The sequence below is a fragment of the Schistocerca gregaria genome, chromosome 1 (genome assembly GCF_023897955.1).
Source record: "Schistocerca gregaria isolate iqSchGreg1 chromosome 1, iqSchGreg1.2, whole genome shotgun sequence".
Lineage (NCBI taxonomy): Eukaryota > Metazoa > Arthropoda > Insecta > Orthoptera > Acrididae > Schistocerca > Schistocerca gregaria.
This window is the reverse complement of record NC_064920.1, coordinates 261,134,755-261,155,745: the sequence shown is the minus strand read 5'-3', so window position 1 is coordinate 261,155,745 and position 20,991 is coordinate 261,134,755. Positions and strand designations below refer to the sequence as shown.

Below are 20,991 nucleotides of genomic sequence, written 5' to 3'. Positions count from 1 at the left end.
AGCTGTACGTATTCATAGCGTTTCAGTAATGTTGCCGAGTGAGAAAATACAAGAATACCGCATTGTAAAGAATTATTGGTATCAACAAAATGAAGGTTTATTCTGCGAACAAGATGAAAACGGGTACTAACTTAAAACGAAAAAAAAAGAACAGTAGAACGTTTGTCACGGCGTATTCCTACCGTCAGTATTATCCGGGTTGCGTCAGGATAGCCTTGTTTGTGTATTAAAGGAAAATGGTGCTGTCCAGTAGCGGAAGCTAACTGCAAGTCGCACCAACAGCCTGACGCGCCGGGGGACAAGGGTCGCTTGCTGACGTCACACGGTTCGGGCGGCTGACTAGAGATGGGACGCCGGCGTGCTCTGCAGCCGCAGTTACAGCTGAGGATGGGCTTCAAGGCGGTCGTGGTTTCGGCGGCGCTGCTGGTCGCAGTCTCTGCTCAGGTTACTTCACTGCTCTGGCATTCCATTAAAATGAATGAATACACACCGCAACAGTCACTTGTCACTAATATTGTGTTGGAACGATGCGTTTCGGAAGCTTGCTGCCATCATTAGGCCCATTTACTTTTACATTGCAGTTAATATGAAATGGTGTCAGTTTCTTCTGCTAATGTGCCAGTGAGGTTATGTGTAGAAAATGACGCCTGTTCAGGAAGATAAATGTGTTACAGTGTGCTCATTATATTGTGATAGGCATAAGTAGTCCTTTTGTTAGCGCATTTACTTACATTTTTATTGGTAAATTCTACATCTCCATCTACGTAGATACTCTGCAAATGACATTTAAGTGCCTGGCAGAGGATTCATGGAACCACCTTCACAGTTACTATTCCAATCTCGTATAGCGTGCGGAAAGAACGAACACCTGTATCTGTCCGTACGAGCTCTAATTTCCCTTATTTTATCGTTGTGATCGTTTCTCTCTATGTAGGTCTGTGTCAAAAATTATTTTTGCATTCGGAGGAGAATTTCGTGAGAAGATTCCGTCGCAACGAAAAACGCCTTTCTTTTAATGGTGTCCACCCCAAATCCTGTATCATTTCAGTGACAATCTCTCCCATATTTCACGATAATACAAAACGTGCTGCCCTTCTTTGAACTTTTTCGATTTACTCAGTCAGTTCTATCTGGTAAGTATCCCACACCGCGCAGCAGTATTCTAAAAGCTGTGTCTGGGACACAGAGCACAGTAACAAGTACATCACAACTTAACGCTTTCACAATCATCTGTTTACATCAATCCAAAGACACTTGAAAGCTAAGATAAATTTATTTATATTGCTGAAACAGTAGTAACCAGTGAATATGTAATATTTACATCTAGATATGTTTGTGTCATGGCAAATATTAAGTTTTCTCCAATGAAATAGGCATTCAGCATAGGAGAAGTTTTAAAGAAGCTAATATTATTACAAGTTTATCATTTAGTAACGTATCTCCATGTGTTATGCCATCAGTGAATATTTCCAGTTCTTCATACGGGTTCATCTGGTACCTCTTGACCATTTTATGTAACACATAAATATCGTGCACCATGTAAAAGAGTCTGTGGCCTGTGTTTTTTATGTGGGTGGTTATTGCTGATTTATTATAGTTGTTAGTGTGACAGGTAAACATTATTAACAAGTGATGTTGCAGTAAACATAAATATCATGCACTATGTCAAAAATGGGTGGCCTGTGTGTATGTGGGTGACTATTTCTGATTTATTATAGTTGTTAGTATGGTACGCCATCGTTAGTTACAAATGATTGTCGCAGTATACATTATTTTATAAAAATACTACAATACAGTTGCAGTCTCCAAATCACATCCATATAACATGTATAAATTTAAGCTAGACTCCATTGGAAGCCTAGATATCATTGCAATTGCAACTATTTTCACCTCAAAGGAATATTCAGGAATTCGGTATTCTAGATATTTACATATAAGCCCATTTATATGCTCCAAAAGCTGCCAGAACGTGTGTGGTAGAGAGTATTTCGCACACCTCTGCCACTCCCTGTCTTTCCTGTTCCAGGCGCAAACGGTGTGTACTGGAGGAGTCACTGTTGGTAAGCCTCCATATGAGCTCAAACCCATCTGACTTTCACGGCCTTTTAGTGAGATTCCTGTAGCAGGAAACAATATGTTGGTTGATTCTTCAAGTACGCACACTCCCGGAAATGTGACAGGAAAACCACACCGTGGTGCAGGACCGCCTTTCTTATCGGGTCTGTAAATGGAGCTATATGAGCATTACGCTTTAACGCTTGCTTAATGAATCCGTGAAGAAACACTCGACTCTTTCTTAGATCTTTTCTATTTCCTCCAAGCAGCCGTAGGGGAAAGGGTCCCATACTGAGGATAAATACTCGTATGCTGACAGAATGAGCGTTTTGTAAGATAGCAACTTCACAGTTGGTCTCTTCCTCCTCACGACCCTTCTAGTCAATCTTAAAGGAATCTGCTTTTTCTATGCTAGTTTTTATTTGGCTGTTCTGCTTTAAATAATTTTTACGCTTACTCATAAGTATTTAATGGATATGACTATTTCCAATGATTAATCAGAAGCTGTGTAATCAACCAATAAATAGTCTTTCTCCACTTATGCTCAGCTTCTCGTATTTGTTTATAATGAGGGACAACTGCCAATCCCTGAACAACATGCTGACGGGATGCAGGTTTTCCTTCATTTCACTACGACATTCTACGTCTGAATTTTCTCGAAATACAAAAGAGATCATCCTCGAAAACGCAAGTTGTTTCCTACGTGAACCGTACTACTTCTACAGTACTGTTATCGAAATGAGTCGAGATTGATGCGTTTTCAGACGAACGGCTGGGTGGTCGTGGTCTACATCTACATCAACATCTAAATGATTACTCTGCAATTCACATTTAAGTGCTTGGTAGAGGGTTCATCGAACCACAATCATACTATCTCCCTACCATTCCACTCCCGAACAGCGCGCGGGAAAAACGAGCACCTAAACCTTTCTGTTCGAGCTCTGATTTCTCTTATTTTATTTTGATGATCATTCCTACCTATGTAGGTTGGGCTCAACAAAATATTTTCGCATTCGGAAGAGAAAGTTGGTGACTGAAATTTCGTAAATAGATCTCGCCGCGACGAAAAACGTCTTTGCTTTAATGACTTCCATCCCAACTCGCGTATCATATCTGCCACTCTGCCACACTCCCTTCTCTATTACGAGATATCACAAAACGAGCTGCCCTTTTTTGCACCCTTTCGATGTCCTCCGTCAATCCCACCTGGTAAGGATCCCACACCGCGCAGCAGTATTCTCCATCTTCTAAGTGTCCTGCCAATAAAAGGCAACCTTTGGCTCGCCTTCCCCACAATGGTAATGATGATGATGATGATGATGATGACGATGATGTTCAGTTTATGGGGCGCTAAACTGCGCGGTCATCAGTGCCCGTACATAGTCCCAAATGTTACACGGTCCATTTTTTGAAATGGCTCTGAGCAATATGGGACTTAACATCTTAGGTCATCAGTCCCCTAGAACTACTTAAACCTAACTAACTGAAGGACATCAATCACATCTATGCCCTATTTTTTCATAGTCCATTGTAGCCACTGTCACAAATGATGATGATAACGATGAAATGCTAAGGACAACACAAACACCTGGTCCCCAACCCGGCCGGGAATCGAATCTTTCGTGACCACATTCAAGCTTTGCTGAGCTATTCGCCACATGAAAAATACGTGAATGTAATAGTTTTCTCTTTTCAATATTTTCCATTCGCTACAGAGAAACGTTTTGACCTAAATTTGTTGCCACACGAAACGATGTTATAAATACTTAAGCAGACTTCATTAATCATTGCGAAATATGGATACACCTTAACGATAGAACGTGAAATACATACTCAGATTGCGCCTCGATACTTTGGTACTGCTTTCAGCCGTCCGATAAAGACCCAGAAGACGGTTCGGCAATGTGTTTACAGTTGTTAAAGCGCATCCTGCTTCCTTTATGAAGTCCACACCTGACGAATCTTTGCTCCATGCCGATCTATGGTTTCTTTTCTTAGCTGGATGGCAATTTTAACTGTCAGGAATCGAATGGAGGGTATGTCATCAATCTAGAAATAAAGTGCGCTCTGCTCGTTTGTTCTATTACAGCAATATTTTTGCCCAGTTTCGCTACCACGAAAATGGTATGCACATTTCTCCATGTGTAGATCGGTGGTAGCCAATTCAAGGAGCTGATTCAGTTCAACCCAAGCTCACCTGCCAGTGTTAAAAACTCTGTCTATGCAGGGTGGGGCAGATAAGACAAGTTTTCCCAAACATATTCAGAGGAGCAGATTTATCGAGGTGCGGTTATCGCTCAGTTGTGGCGCACTGTCTGACACAATTTGATAATTTTCAACATCTCAACTTGCCGAACCAAGTCACCGACATTTTTTTTATTATATACGTTTTCCTTGGAACTGGAAAGCACTTTCGAAGTGGACAACGACGTAACACGGAACGTGACCAAACAGTAAGAAGACAACAGAGCCTCGAACCTCTGTCCCGCTGTCAGGAGAAGCGGTTCCACAAACGTGTGCGCCCTTATACCAAATGCTAGAAAACCCGCAACTCTGGCATGGTTCATGTGTCTATCGTCGTCACTGTCATTAAGGGCTGTAAATATTCATCTTGAGCATTGATATTTGATATAAGACCGTTCCGGGAAGAAGATTCTTGTCGTTGAGTTTCGTCTGGACTAATCGATGCACAATCCTTGTTATATGGCATTAATAATGTATTCTTTGTAGATTTCTTATTTAATTTTGCTTACAGACAGCAGTTCAGATGGGCTTTGATGGATGAGCGTGTATGCGATTTTGTGATTCCCGAACGACCGATTGCAATCTCCAGTGTTCTGTACAGGTCTCAAAATGGCTCTAAGCACTATGGGACTTAACAGATGAGGTCATCAGTCCCCTAGAACTTAGAACTACTTAAACCTAACTAACCTAAGGACGTCACATACATCCATGCCCGAGGCAGGATTTGAACCTGCGACCGTAGCGGTCGCGCGGTTCCAGACTGAAGCGCCTAGAACCGTTTGGCCACACCGGCCGGCTCTGTACAGTGGTATGTCTTCCAACATATCTGTTAAGAATTGTAGATTCTTGCGGATGTTTAATGTCCCCTCAATGAATGAGGCACCAATGAAAGCGTTCCTGCCGGCAGCTGTGGTCGAGCGGTTCTAGGCACTTGAGTCCGGAACCGCGCTGCTGCTACGGTCGCAGATTCCAATTCTGCCTCGGGCATGGATGTGCATGATGTCCTTAGGTTAGTTAGGTTTAAGGATGGCACAGAATGAGGGACTTCGAGAGTATTGGTAAAAACACGTACCGCACCTGAGTTACAGGAATGCTTGCATTTTTTTACAGCAGACAGCTACATGGAATGTTTACTGGTGACGGTCGAACAATGGTTCGCGGTGCTGTATCATTGTTTCTATGCAATCGAAGTTCGAAACATGTCATGCCATAGAAGTCCACTTTGAAGGATTTTTCCAACGTCATAGGAAAAAGTTTATAGTTCCATTAGAAGAAGAGAAATCAGTGTCGTAATTCGGCTCCTATAAACACCAAAAATTACTCGTGTACATCGAACGGGATACGCTCAGCTTCGTGAATTCAAAAGCGAATGACATACTGAATAAAGAAGCAGCGGTATCACCAAGATTCATCTACTGGCAATAGCGGCTGGAGGAACTGGGGACACGCTGATCACGATCACCATAGATCTTGTATTGCCTTGCACTCAGCAGTCGGCAAGTCGGAACAAGTCTAAGGCGTAATCTGTGAGGTGTTTACATCAGAATATTCCTCTTCCCCCTTGCCCCTCGTCCGATATAATTTAGCGAAAAACACATTTCACTCTATTTGTCCCTCCTTAATATATTTTGGAAGGCATGTCACTACTCTCCCTTAAGCTACATCAAGAATTACAAAACATTTTATATCCCGGGCAGCCAAAGCCGTGAAAATACATTGTGTTAAATGAGGAATCGCAACAGTTGCTACATTATCTTTTATTGATCGGTTTCGCTGCTTATAGCTGCATCCTCAGATATATACACTGAAGCGCTAAACAAACTGCTACTGGAATGCGCGTTCAAACACAGAGAGATGTAAACAAGCACAGTACGGCGCTGCGGTCGGCAACGCCTGTATAAGGCAACAAGTGTCTGGCGCGGTTGTTAGATTGTTTATGGTTGCTAAAATGGCAAGCTATAAAGACTTAAGAGAGTTTGAACGTCGTGCTATAGTCGGTAACGAGCGATGACACACAGCATCTCCGATGTAACGATGAAGTGTACCGTGAATATCAGAAATCCGGTAAGACATCAAATATTCGGCATCACTGTGGCCAGACAAAGATCCTGCAAGAACGGGACCAACGACGACTGAAGAGAATCGTTCAACGTGACTGAAGTGCGATACTTCCGCAGATTGCTGTATATTTCAATGCTGGGCCAGCAACAAGTTTCAGCGTGCGAACCATTCAACGAAACATCATCGATATGGGTTTTCGGAACCGGATGCACACTCGTGTACCTTTGATGACTGCACGACACGAAGCTTTACGCATCGCCTGGGCCCGTCAACACCGACGTTGGACGGTTGATGACTGGAAACTTGTTACCTGCTCGGACGAGTCTAGTTTCAAATTGTATCGATCGGACAGACATGTGCGGGTATGGAGACAACCTCATGTACCCTGCATGTACCCTGCATGCCATTAGGGGAGTATTCAAGCTGGTGGAGGCTCTGTAATGGTGTGGAGCCTGTGCACTTGGAGTGATATGGGACCCTTGACACGTCTAGATACGCATGTGCCAGGTGACACATACGTAAGTATCCTGCCTGGTCAACTGCATCCATTCATGTGCACTGTGCATTCCGACGGACGTGGGCAATTCCAGCGGGTAATGTGACATCCCAAACGTCCACAATTGCTACAGAGTGGCTCCAGCAACACCCTTCTGAGATTAAACACTTCCGCCCGCCACCAAACTCCCCTAACATGAACAGTATTGAGCATATCTGGGATGCCTTGCAACGTGCTGTTCAAAAGTGATGCCCGCCCCCTCGAACTCTTACGTATTTATGGACGCCCTGCACGATTCATGGTGTCAGTTCCGTGCAGCACTACTTCACACATTAGTCGAGTCCGTGCCACGTCATGTTGCAGCACTTCTGTATCCTCGCGGGGGCCCTTGCAGAGTGTTCCAGAATGTGGCGACCAACTTCAAGGGTACTTGAGAAACAAATCTAGAATGGTAACCTGTGACCAGAAACGTCACACAACGAGGCTACAGAGCGTCGAAGTAATATACGCCGACGAAATCTAGATAACGGTTCAATAGACGACACAATATCCAGAGTTTTATTTCATTTGACTGATAATATTGGATCGTCCTTTAACCCTTTTCTGAATCCTTTATGAATTGATTATATAGACTAGAGGATGCAGCTATAAGTTGCGAAAGCTATAGTTTCCATAAATTATATTTTAACAGCTGCTACGGTTCGTCATTTAACAAGACATACACCAAGAATAATGTCTAACATCAAGATCACTAGAAAGAGAGCAGAAGATCGGTTTTGACAGGGATGTAGGACGAATAGGCCGAACTCTTTCCAAACAAAGCATCACGTCATTTACGTTAAGCGATTTATGGAAGCTACGGAAAGAACTTAGTTCTCTATGTCAGAATGTGTATTTGAAGTGGGGTTTCTCAGGGACGCTGGTTCTGTGCCTTAACTAATGCGCCATCTCATTTGTTTCGGAACTGTTTAAAATGTCATGTTGACATGTTAAATCACAGTTCATGTTTTTCATCATATGGCTGTTAAGACCTGAGTTGTGGCATATCCCACATCAAGGCGATTCCTTTGTAAGTAAAAACTGATACACTTCGTCTTAATTCTTCGCCATTTTGTAAGTTTAACCAGAGCGGTATCAGGAATGGAAGCAATGCGGTACCTTTCATGAAATTCCTAAGTCCTCATGAAAGTCTGAAACTTATTGTCCTGTCGGCAACAAGTTTATTAAGGGCGGAGTTCTAACGTAGTGGAAAACCTGATTCGACTTCAGCTGCAGCAAAAGCAAGGGAATCCCTAATCTGAATCGCTTAACAAGGATTAAGCTAGAGCCTCCTCCGGCGAACGTATATTACCCACAGTATGTCCTCGCTCGGCATAAAGAAATATATTAACATAGGGTGATGGTACTTGGATTGTGTGGTACTGGATTCAATTTAAATAGTACCACCGTCAAGTAAAAATGGAGACTATTATCTTCGTAATATCTGCACACTAGATTGTGAAGATTATTTAAAGATATTACTATATGTTTCTCTTGATAAGACATTCAAGATTGATAGCATCTGCATATAGTTGTATTGAATTTCATTTTCAAATAAAGTAAAGCAACAGTCTTCTCTTCATGTACAGCTGAAAAATTACAAATGAACAAGTTGTATTTCAGTCATATATCATTATGAAATTAACTCGGAACGGCAACGCAGGGTTTTTTAATCTGGAATCGGTTTCTGTAATTCGTCGTCGTGCTAAAGAGCAGGTCATCGCGGCCAGTTATCGGCTGACTTACGTTCCGCTTGCTGTCATCTCGTTTGGCAACAGCCACGGCTCTCAGAGGAGGAAGTTGCACAGTCTAATCAAGGGGAAATACCCTTGAGAGGCTGACTCCTTGCTCATTGCTGTGTCCTCACGGCAGCGACAACAATACCACACGTCATATTGTCCGTTGTAGCATAGGTATAGGAACGTGGGGATTCTTCCTGAATGTATCCTGTAGAAAATGCGGCTGCACCTGCTACTGTAGCATGCAAGGGTCGTCTGGCAAACAGCCATATCTGCCGCCTACAGCGTATGCAGAAGCACAAGGGCCATGAGATTTCCCAAGCACGCAGGTCCTTGAGCTATTCGGGGTACGCAAGGTTATCAGAACAACGGGAACACCCGCGTGGAGATGAGCAATACAGCGTCGGACCATCATTGGTCACGTGATACCATGGTATTCCCCGCCTGTAACTATATGAAATTTAAACATGAATGTCAGATAGATACATGTGTGATTTTGCGAACACATACTGAAGTGCCCTTTACCCTGTAACTGACAAGTATGCTGTAGGCTTAAGCCTTCGTTTTGCCTTAAGAAATCCGCACTAATGTGCAACTATAAGTAATATCGCCAATTACACAAGGGATTATTAGGTACAGAGCGCAATGAAGCGTAAGCAAATGAAGCGCTAACAACATCCCACACCAGATGTAAGAGTTTCAAAAGTTATGTAATGTACAATATTACCTCAGTTGACTGTATCTCATCATTTCCATAGATTCATTAAAGTAGTTTATTTTATGCCGTATAAAATAGCAGAGACGGTAAAAAATTCTATGTCAATATCAAACAAAGGAAAATCCAGGATGGAATAATGCAATATTATGAAAGGGGTAGTTTGTTACTCATCATATACCGGAGAAATTGAGTAGCAGATAGGAAGTTGAGTAACACATAGATTAAAAGGGTAGTTTGTTTCTCATTATATAGCAGAGAAGTTGAGTAGCAGATAGGAACAACAACAAAAAACTGTCAAACAAGTAAGCTTTCGCCCAAGAAGGCCATACACACACTAAATTCACGCAAACGCAACTCACACACACATACACACACACTCACACACACACACACACACACACACACACACACACACACACACACACACACACATGACCAGTCTCCAGCTGCCTCAGCATAAGAAGAGGGGATATATATACAGGGTGTTACAAAAAGGTGCGGCCAAACTTTCAGGAAACATTCCTCACACACAAATAAAGAAAAGATGTTATGTGGACATGTGTCCGGAAACGCTTAATTTCCATGTTATAGCTCATTTTAGTTTCATCAGTATGTTCTTCCACCTATGCTCAATGGAGCACGTTATCATGATTTCATACGGGACACTCAACCTGTGGTTCTAGAACATGTGCCTTTACGACACAACATGTGGTTCATGCACGATGGAGCTCCTGCACATTTCAGTCGAAGTGTTCGTACGCTTCTCAACAACAGATTCGGTGGCCAATGGATTGGTAGAAGCGGACCAATTCCATGGCCTCCAGGCTCTCTTGACCGCAACCCTTTTGACTTTCATTTATGGGGGCAATTGAAAGCTCTTGTTTACGCAGCCCCGGTACCAAATGTAGAGACTCTTCGTGCTCGTATTGTGGACGGCTGTAATACAATACGCCATCTCCAGGGCTGCATCAACGCATCAGGGATTTCATGCGACGGAGGGTGGATGCATGTATCCTCGCTAACGGAGGACATTTTGAACATTTCCTGTAACAAAGTGTTTGAAGTCACGCTGGTACGTTCTGTTGCTGTGTGTTTCCATTTCATGATTAATGTGATTTGAAGAGAAGTAATAAAATCTCAAACATGGAAAGTAAGCGTTTCCGGACACATGTCCACATAACATATTTTCTTTCTTTGTGTGTGAGGAATGTTTCCTGAAAGGCAATTGACAGGAGTTTGGAACGTGATAGCGATTTTTTTTTTGGGGCCCACCCCGAATTCAAGCGTTTCATCTCAGAGAAGTACCTGCAGTATATGTCCTGAATTATTTTCTGAATGTATTCCAATTTCTACCTTCCTCCATTGTTTTTAGCCTCTACAGCTCCCTCTACTATCATGGAACTCATTCCCTGATGTCTTAACAGGTGTGCTATCATCCTCTCCCTTCTTCCTGTCAGTGTTCTCCGTATATTCCTTTCCTCGTCGATTCTGCGGAGAATCTCTTCGTTCCTTACCTTATCAGTCCATCCAGTTTTCAACATTCTGTAGCACCACATCTCAAATTTTTCGACTCTCATGCGTCCCAGTTTTCCCACAGTCCATATCTCACTACAATGCAACGCTGTGCTCAAAACGTACATTCTTGTAAATTTCTTCCTCAAATTAAAACATTTGTTTCATACTACCAGATTTCTCTTGGCCAGAACTGCCCATTTTGTCAGTGCTAGTCTCCTTTTATGTCCTCCTTACCAAGTCCGTCATTCGCTGTGTGTACCTAGATAGGAGAATTCTTAACATGTTCCACTACCACACAATACTGAGCTCAAAACGTACAATCTCAGAAATTTCTTCCTCAAAACAAGGCCAATGTTTGATACTAGCAGACTACTCTTGGCCGGGAATACTCTTTTTGCCAAAGCTAGTCTGGTTTCGTGGTCCTCCTTGGTCCGTTCATAGTGGATTATTTTGCTGCCAAGACAGCAGAATTCCCTAACTTTGTCTACTTTGTGTTCCCCAGTTTCGACGTTAAGTTTCTCGGTATTGTTGCTTCTGATACTTCTCGTTACTTACGGTTTTTTCGATTTACTCTCAATCCATGTTCTGTACTCATTAGATTGTCCATCCCATTCAACAGATCCTATAATTCTTCTTCTCTTTCACTGCGAATGCGAACGTCACCAGGGAATCTTATCACTGATATCCTTTCACCTTGATTTTTAATACCACTCTTGAATCTTTCTATTATTTCGGTCATTGCTTCTTTGATATACAGATTGAACAATATGCGCGAAAGGCTACATCCCTGTCTCATGCCCTTTCTAATTCTAGTCAGTGCTTTCTACAGATCTCTCACCCATTGAAAACTTGCTGATGAGCGATATTTTGTCCACCTGCTTAATTGCACGTGGTCCACCTTTGGAATGCAACATAGTGCCAACCTTACGTGACATGAATTCGACAAGTTCTTGATAGGTTTCTTCAGGTATACGACACTGGATGGCAATTGACAGGTCGGGCAATTCTTGTAAATTATAGGCCAGTTATTTGTGAGACATTGCGCTTGGACCCATTATGTCACAGACGAGTTCCATTGGGTTCAGGTCACTCGATTTCGGTGTCCAAGCTGTCAACCTGCTTTGACACTCATGCTCTTCGAAGCAAAGTACGATTTTAGCTTTGCGACACGGATAGTTATCCTACTGAAAGTTGACACTGCTGTAGGTGAAGACACCAGGCATGATGGGATGAAGATGGTCCACAATAACGTTTACGTAGTCTACAGCTGTCATGGTGCCTTCCGTTATTACCACTGGTACAATGGAGGTCGATAGGAATGTCCCCCGTAGCGTAATATCGTCCCCACCTTCCTGTGTCTATTGTGTGGTACTCGTTTGAGCAGACGTTCGTCTAGACGGTGACAGATACGGACATGACAACTGATCTTTTATAATAAGAAACGTGATTGATTTAAGCAATTAAAATGTGTCCATTGGCCCACAGTCAAGATATATTTTCCCATCCTCATTGCTATTAATCATAACTGACTACAAATACATAAGATGTGTGCGTATGTGTGTTTGGGTGTGATGGTTTTGTCAGATGCGAACAAATTATTAAGAAACGATACCTGAGAAGATAAGGAGCAAAAAATATGCTTTGTTACAGTGTCTGCACGTCCGTGATGGCCTCTGAAAGTACGGCTTCTTTCAGGTACCACCACAGGCATAAATCTAAATGGTTTACGTCCTGTGACTAGGTGGCCCATGTGACTGTACCACCTCATATGATCCATCGTCCAGAGAAATCTCTGCATAGAAACGTGGAAGTGAGATAGAGCACCATCATATACCAGCCACATTACACTTTGTACTAGCAAAGGCATTTGTTCCAGTAGGGGAGGTATAGTCACGACCAAGAACAAATATATTTCGCCTGTGAGGCGTTCTAGAAGGCTGACTTCTTACGCGAGACGGTCGCCAACGATACCTGCTCATACATTGAGGCTGAAATACTGCTGCCGGTTCACTACTATCATACCATGAGGATCTCTGTGGTCCACAAAAGATAGACTCATCTGTGAATAAGAAGGATGACAGAAACCCCAGCACCATGGTGGCCTGTGCAAAAAGCCAGTGACAAAAGTGTCGCTGTGGAGGCAAATCCATAGGTATTGCGACGTGTACGCCTTGTAAGTAATACAGTTGGCAGCAGTTGTCGCAGATAGTGCGTGACACATGCTACTCTTGTTTCCTCTATGTTTTCGGCCCACCTGCTTTGTGCTGACCATGGAGGCTGTTCTACAGTAGTCAGCCACAGCGTGTAAACTTCACGCATACATCGTGTGTTGCAAACGTACAACCCAGAGCTGTGCCTGACTCGGCATTACTCGGTAAGTCTCGGCTTTTCTCGGAAATAGTAACTACAACGCGACATTTCACTTGGCGTGCGATGCAGCAATCTTTCTTGCGACATTTGGTGCGACATTTTCCGGTCGGCACGACTTTTTTCATTTCGGCAAAATATTAGTATAAGCGCTGTTTATCCTTCGCTATTTATTCGTGGAATGAAGGATATTTAGTAGCCAGTGGCGTCCTGCACAAGAAGAGGCAATCTATAATTACAGTTCTGTTTCAAAGACGAGGGTGGGACTCGTAATATCTATTTTTCAGTTGAATAATCGAGGGTATCATAAATTTGCTAGAGAGTGTTGATAAAACAAAGCGTTTAAAGGCTTAGTTAATGATGGAAAAAATGTTGTTTTATGTTTAGTTCTTCGTTTGTGTGGCCGTAGTTGCTTTATAATTCTTGGGGGTATTTTGTGTCGTTGTATGTCGAGACTAGAAACATCTTCATTAATGTTAACACTAGTCATTTATACATATCCTGTGAACTGACTTCTTTCATGTTGCATAAGAATGGTTCAAATGATCCATGGAACATGCAACTAACTGACTAAACAACCCCGTTGGAAGAACATCGGCAACTGAGCATTATACCAGAGGTTGAAAACACCGTTTCAGTTGTAAAGTTCTTTTACTATCACGACCGGTTTCGTGTAGCAGGTGCGCCTAGTACACGTCCAATGAGGCGCTCGGGGACCACAGCACAGTTGCGACACCTGAGGATGGGCTTACGAGGGTCCGAAACCAGTCATTATAATAAAAGAAATTTACAACTGAAGCGGTGTTTTCAACCTCTGGTAGCAAAAAAGGTCAACAGGCGATCTGACAGGACTCATTGTCGTGTACCCCCCCTCCCCCCATGAACCATGGACCTTGCCGCTGGTGGAGAGGCTTGCGTGCCTCAGCGATAGAGATGGCCGTACCGTAGGTGCAACCACAACGGAGGGGTATCTGTTGAGAGGCCAGACCAACGTGTGCTTCCTGAAGAGGGGCAGCATCCTTTCCAGTAGTTGCAGGGGCATCAGTCTGGATGATTGACTGATCTGGCCTTGTAACCTAAAGAGAACATGGATTTTCTTGAATTACAGCGCTACTTACTAAGAATCAAGACAAATGTTTAAGACAAAATGTAGGTAGTTTTTTTATGTAGAATCTGATTTTGTAATAAAAAATAGGGGTTCCCATTTGAAATTTTAAAGTTGCCTCCCGCCCGACCCCCAGGGAGCTGGAGTAGCGGGCTAATTTTAGCACCAGCTGATGTCCCCCTCGAAAATAACCATCTTAGGATTCTACACATTTTCGTGTGTGTCTTTGTGTGTGTGTGTGAGAGAGAGAGAGAGAAAGAGAGAGAGAGAGAGAGAGAGAGAGAGAAAGTCAGACTGCGTAAAGCTACAAGACATTTCCTCTTACTGATCCTTCTTTTCCAGGGAATTCAGCGACCGAAGGTGCACAGACTGCATGTGTTGTCCGAGGTCCGCAACCGTTATGCTAAAACGCTGATTACCAGCAGGGTTGGCAACCCTGCAGATGAAGCACAAGAAATATCCTTCGATGCTGTGTTGCCCGAGAACGCCTTTATTTCCCGCTTTCTAATGTGAGTATGCAGCGATCAGGTCAAGTCCCAGAGAACTAGTGCCGAAAGCACGTTTGTCACATTGCATTGTCTCTACTTCTCGGCGATAAGCGAGTACGAGATATCAATCAGATTTATTCGCATTATAAAGTAAAACTGAATTATAATTTTATAAGATTAAAAAAAACTTAGAGCTGATGAATTCGTCTCGGGTTATCAGCCGAGTGGTGGCGTCGTCTTGTCGCAACGTTTCAATGAGTTTCGAACCCATCATCTTCTGGCGAAGTGTCGGGTATGTGTTAACAGGAACAGAAAAACACAAATATGCTAGCAGAGACTGAGTAGCAGTGTTACATGGCAGTATATTACCCACAAACTTGTACATGAGACAGGATAACTGGAGGTTTGGAACTAGCTGCAGCACGCCATTCTATGAAAACGTCTTGACTGCGGTAATCTTCCGACATGAATTGGTAGTGCTCTTTTAATTCAACTGATAACAACAACAGACAACGAAATATTGATAAATATTTGTTTTCCACATCCTTCTTGCCACCCATTGACCATTCTCGTGTGCCGACAGTGTCAAGTGCCACCGCCATACAGATTGTACAGAGCGAAAAAGCTGCGCTTTCGTCGCGCTGAGCTGGCACTAAACGTGTGCTTACTGGTTCGGCACAGCACGCCACTACAGTCACGCCGTAACAATTACGTTACATATTGGCACCGTATCGTCAATGTTGGCTGTGTGGGACACAAAACACTTGTGGGCCGAAGTCATTCGACTATTCCTTATTCAGAACTAGGGAGACATGATTAGGGAAGTTGTGAACAAATAATACGTTACCACAATTGAACGCATTTTCGACGGCCACAACGAAGTTCATTCTCGCTCACTTACAGATACCTCCCTTTCAGCATTATCAATGACTCCACATGTGTGGTCAATGCTTGTGATCTAATGGCTTCAGCTATGTCATGTCTCTCTCTCTCCCTCTCTCTCTCTCTCTCTCTCTCTCTCTCTCTCTCTCTCTCTCTCTCTCTCTCTCTCTCTCTGTCCCTACCTCGCTCCCCCCTCTCTCTCTCTCCCTCCCTCCCTCTCTTACACACACACACACACACACACACACACACACACACACACACACTCACACACACACACACATACATACTCACACACAAGAATGTACATATTGGTACATTTTGCTTTACTTTTTACCTGGGGTAGTCGGAAACGCTGTCCCATAAACAAATTACAACCTTTCCGACAAAGTTTTTTTGGTATATTTTCCGTTGTTTGTCACATAAATATCTGAGCTGACAATCCTCTTCCAACTATTCCCAATTGGGAACCCCGCTGCCCTGCAACCAGCTCTCCTGGTCATTGAGTGAAAAGTTCCGTGATTCTGTAATTGGACGGATCTAATGATTAAACAATCTAAAGTGAGAAAAAAAGTCTCTGCGTTCATAAAATTAAGACGATGCTGATCCAATGCGCTAGCCTAATTGCTCTCTCTCTGCCATCGCCATTGCGAAAAAACCACATTAATCTTTGACATGTGTACCAACTTAGCGCGTTTCGCTGAAATGTTTATAGAAGTTTCACAAATACACTCCTGGAAATGGAAAAAAGAACACATTGACACCGGTGTGTCAGACACATCATACTTGCTCCGGACACTGCGAGAGGGCTGTACAAGCAATGATCACACGCACGGCACAGCGGACACACCAGGAACCGCGGTGTTGGCCGTCGAATGGCGCCAGCTGCGCAGCATTTGTGCACCGCCGCCGTCAGTGTCAGCCAGTTTGCTATGGCATACGGAGCTCCATCGCAGTCTTTAACACTTGTAGCATGCCGCGACAGCGTGGACGTGAACCGTATGTGCAGTTGACGGACTTTGAGCGAGGGCGTATAGTGGGCATGCGGGAGGCCGGGTGGACGTACCGCCGAATTGCTCAACACGTGGGGCGTGAGGTCTCCACAGTACATCGATGTTGTCCCCAGTGGTCGGCGGAAGGTGCACGTGCCCGTCGACCTGGGACCGGACCGCAGCGACGCACGGATGCACGCCAAGACCGTAGGATCCTACGCAGTGCCGTAGGGGACCGCACCGCCACTTCCCAGCAAATTAGGGACACTGTTGCTCCTGGGGTATCGGCGAGGACCATTCGCAACCGTCTCCATGAAGCTGGGCTACGGTCCCGCACACCGTTAGGCCGTCTTCCGCTCACGCCCCAACATCGTGCAGCCCGCCTCCAGTGGTATCGCGACAGGCGTGAATGGAGGGACGAATGGAGACGTGTCGTCTTCAGCGATGAGAGTCGCTTCTGCCTTGGTGCCAATGATGGTCGTATGCGTGTTTGGCGCCGTGCAGGTGAGCGCCACAATCAGGACTGCATACGACCGAGGCACACAGGGCCAACACCCGGCATCATGGTGTGGGGAGTGATCTCCTACACTGGCCGTACACCTCTGGTGATCGTCGACGGGACACTGAATAGTGCACGGTACATCCAAACCGTCATCGAACCCATCGTTCTACCATTCCTAGACCGGCAAGGGAACTTGCTGTTCCAACAAGACAATGCACGTCCGCATGTATCCCGTGCCACCCAACGTGCTCTAGAAGGTGTAAGTCAACTACCCTGGCCAGCAAGATCTCCGGATCTGTCCCCCATTGAGCATGTTTGGGACTGGATGAAGCGTCGTCTCACGCGGTCTGCACGTCCAGCACGAACGCTGGTCCAACTGAGGCGCCAGGTGGAAATGGCATGGTAAGCCGTTCCACAGGACTACATCCAGCATCTCTACGATCGTCTCCATGGGAGAATTGCAGCCTGCATTGCTGCGAAAGGTGGATATACACTGTACTAGTGCCGACTTGTGCATGCTCTGTTGCCTGTGTCTATGTGCCTGTGGTTCTGTCAGTGTGATCATGTGATGTATCTGACCCCAGGAATGTGTCAATAAAGTTTCCCCTTCCTGGGACAATGAATTCACTGTGTTCTTATTTCAATTTCCAGGAGTGTATCTTTCTATGCGCTGTAAACATTCTGTATCTTACATTATAACCAGATATTAAACAAAACACGTGATTACATTCAGTTGTCATACTGTGTGGTTATAATTAAAGTGCAGCTACTCGCAGAGGTCCCGTGTGGGCTGTAATTATCATGTGTCAGAGAAACTTGGTAGCTACACCAATACATTAATGAGGACAAAATATTTCCAATTTTGGCTAACAGATTCAAATCTGGCGCTGTACACTGTCTATCTGACAACATGACATCCACATTGGTGCACACTGCCGTTTGTAAAGCCATAATGTCAGTGAACAGTATGGGTATCGAGGAAAGATAGCGTGCCCTGTAAATCTAAATATTTTACCTGTATGGCAGTAATTACAGTGCTGCACTGAGAAAGTATCACTGACTGAAAGGTATGAGGAGAGACCCGATGCCATTAAATGATTAAAGGCGATGAAATTCGAAGACATGGGTGAGCTTGGCATGGCACCCGGGAGGGGAAGGCGTCCTAGCCTGGTGGACCTTATATCCAAGGTTGCAGTCGCCATAGTAGCAGTGTCACAAGAATTGTCCATCCCGTGGTCAACAGCATGGAAAATTGTGTGGTCTGTTTTATATTGGTACCCATACGACATCCAGCAACAGAAACATCATCATGTATATCAACGTTCGGTTTCTGACAGGAATCGAAGTTGATGACATGCAGCCAGGCAATATTCTACGGAGTGGAAAAGTTACAGATTGCAGTGAATACACAAAACGGCTGAATTTGGGGTACTTTTTAATCAAGTGTTCTGCATGAAGAGCAATTGCACTCTTTGTGACTGTGTGTTGCGGGTCCACAAGCAACGTTATTCTCGGTCACTTCTTCTTTGAAGTGTATACACCGGGAGCGAAAAAAGTGGTCCAACTAAAACATTCATATTTCTATATGTACTACACGAATATGTGACAAAAACGGGGGGTTCTTATTTAAAAAAACGAAGTTGATATCCGTTTGACCTGTGGCAGCGCCATCTAGCGGGCCAACTATAGCGCCATCTGGTTTCCTCCTTCTAGCTAGACGAGTTTCGTTCTTTGTAGTTTTATCGTTTGATGCCATGATATACCGGATTTACCGCTTTTAAGACTGCCTAGATGTCCGGGGCAGGAAACAGGGGAATGAGGAGAAGGACAGAGAGGCGAGGAGAAGACACACGTAAAGAGAGAGGGGTGAGGAAGGGATAGACAGGGGTGAGGAGGAGGGGTTGGGCAGAGTGAGGGGTAGGAGGAGATGTGAAGAGAGGAGGAGGAAGAGATGTATTTCGTAAACCACATCAAATACTGACGAATCGATTCCACAGACCGAACGTGAGGAGAGGGGCTACTGTAATTGGTTAATACAAACCATAAAAAAATGTACGGAAGTATGTTTTTTAACACAGACCTAGGTTTTTTTTAAATGGAACCCCGTTCGTTTTGTTAGCACATCTAAACATATAAACAAATACGTAATCAGCGCCGTTTGTTGCATTGTAAAATGTTAATTACGTCCGGAGATATTGTATCCTAAATTTGACGCTTGAGTACCACTCCTCCGCTGTTCGATCGTGTGTATCGGAGAGCACCGAATTACGGAGGGATCAAAAGGGAACGGTGATGGACCTTAGGTACAGAAGAGACTGGAACAGCACATTATGTCCACATGCTAACACCTTTTTATTGATCTTTTTCACTGACGCACATGTACATTACCATGAGGGGTGAGGTACACGTTCACACGTGGTTTCCGTTTTCCATTACGGAGTGGAATAGAGTGTGTCCCGACATGTCAGGTCAATAGATGTTCAATGTGGTGGCCATCATTTGCTGCGCACAATTGCAATCTCTGGTGTAATGAATGTCGTACACGCCGCAGTACATCTGGTGTAATGTCGCCGCAGGCTGCCACAATACGTTGTTTCACATCCTCTGGGGTTGTAGGCACATCACGGTACACATTCTCCTTTAACGTACTCCACAGAATGAAGTCCAGAGGTGTAAGATCAGGAGAACGGGCTGGCCAATTTATGCGTCCTCCACGTCCTATGAAACGCCCGTCGAACATCCAGTCAAGGGTCAGCCTAGTGTTAATTGCGGAATGTGCAGGTGCACCATCATACTGACACCACATACGTCGACGCGTTTCCAGTGGGACATTTTCGAGCAACGTTGGCAGATCATTCTGTAGAAACGCGATGTATGTTGCAGCTGTTTGGGCCCCTGCAATGAAGTGCGGACCAATGAGGTGGTCGCCAGTGATTCCGCACCATACATTTACAGTCCACGGTCGCTGTCGCTCCACCTGTCTGAGCCAGCGAGGATTGTCCACAGACCAATAATGCATGTTCCTTTGATTCACTGCCCCGTAGTTTGTGAAACCCGCTTCATCGGTAAACAGGTAGAACTGCATTGCCCACTGACAGAATTGCACTCGATGATTAAACTCATCACCATGTAATTGCTGATGTAGCGCCACATGAAACGGGTGAAAGCGGTGACGATGCAGTATGCGCATGACACTACTTTGACTCAGTCCACCGGCTCTCGCAATGTCCCTTGTACTCATGTGTGGGTTCATGGCAACAGCAGCTAACACACCAACTGCACCCGCTACCTGTTACATACATTTGGCGGTAGATGTTTTGCAATGTGCGGCACGTTGGAAGCTCTCTGTCCGGGTACCGTTTTACAGGCTTCAGCAGGATTTCGTCGTCACTCGCCATAGACGAGAATCATCTCCGCCTTTTCAGAGTTCGAATACACCATGGTCACAGTTCCTACAACACTACACTATTACAGACGTCTGGTAACACGGTGTGCTACAGTTGGTCTGCGTGCGGAGACGAATGCAGAATAACAATAGCAGCAAGCGCTACATGCGGACACTGCGGCAGCTAGACCAAACCACAACAGTCCACTACAGCCACACTCGTAAACACGGTCGTCATCGTAAACATGTCCCTGCAGATGCTGCTCGCCGACCGTGGCCCGTGTTTGTTACAACACGCAACTGAACGTCGGAGGTTTGAAGCGTCAACTTTAGGTTACAATGTCTCCGGATGTAATTAACATTTTACAATGTAATAAACGACACTGATTACGTATTTGTTTAT

General features: G+C 44.4%; 1 protein-coding gene across 12 annotated transcripts in view; it reads left to right on the top strand.

The window, feature by feature from the left end:
• Positions 1-245: 245 nt before the first annotated feature.
• LOC126339612 (inter-alpha-trypsin inhibitor heavy chain H4-like) overlaps positions 246-20,991 on the top strand; it is a 173,455-nt gene continuing 152,709 nt past the window's right edge. For 10 of the 12 annotated variants that reach the window (XM_050001657.1, XM_050001655.1, XM_050001648.1 and 7 more), the window contains exons 1-2: positions 331-444; positions 14,682-14,848. In XM_050001657.1, coding sequence (XP_049857614.1) covers positions 346-444; positions 14,682-14,848 — 266 coding nt within the window. In that variant the 5' untranslated portion in view covers positions 331-345. Of the gene's footprint in view, positions 445-14,681; positions 14,849-20,991 lie in introns of all 12 variants that reach the window. The other 2 variants (XM_050001645.1, XM_050001649.1) reach the window with 2 other exon arrangements.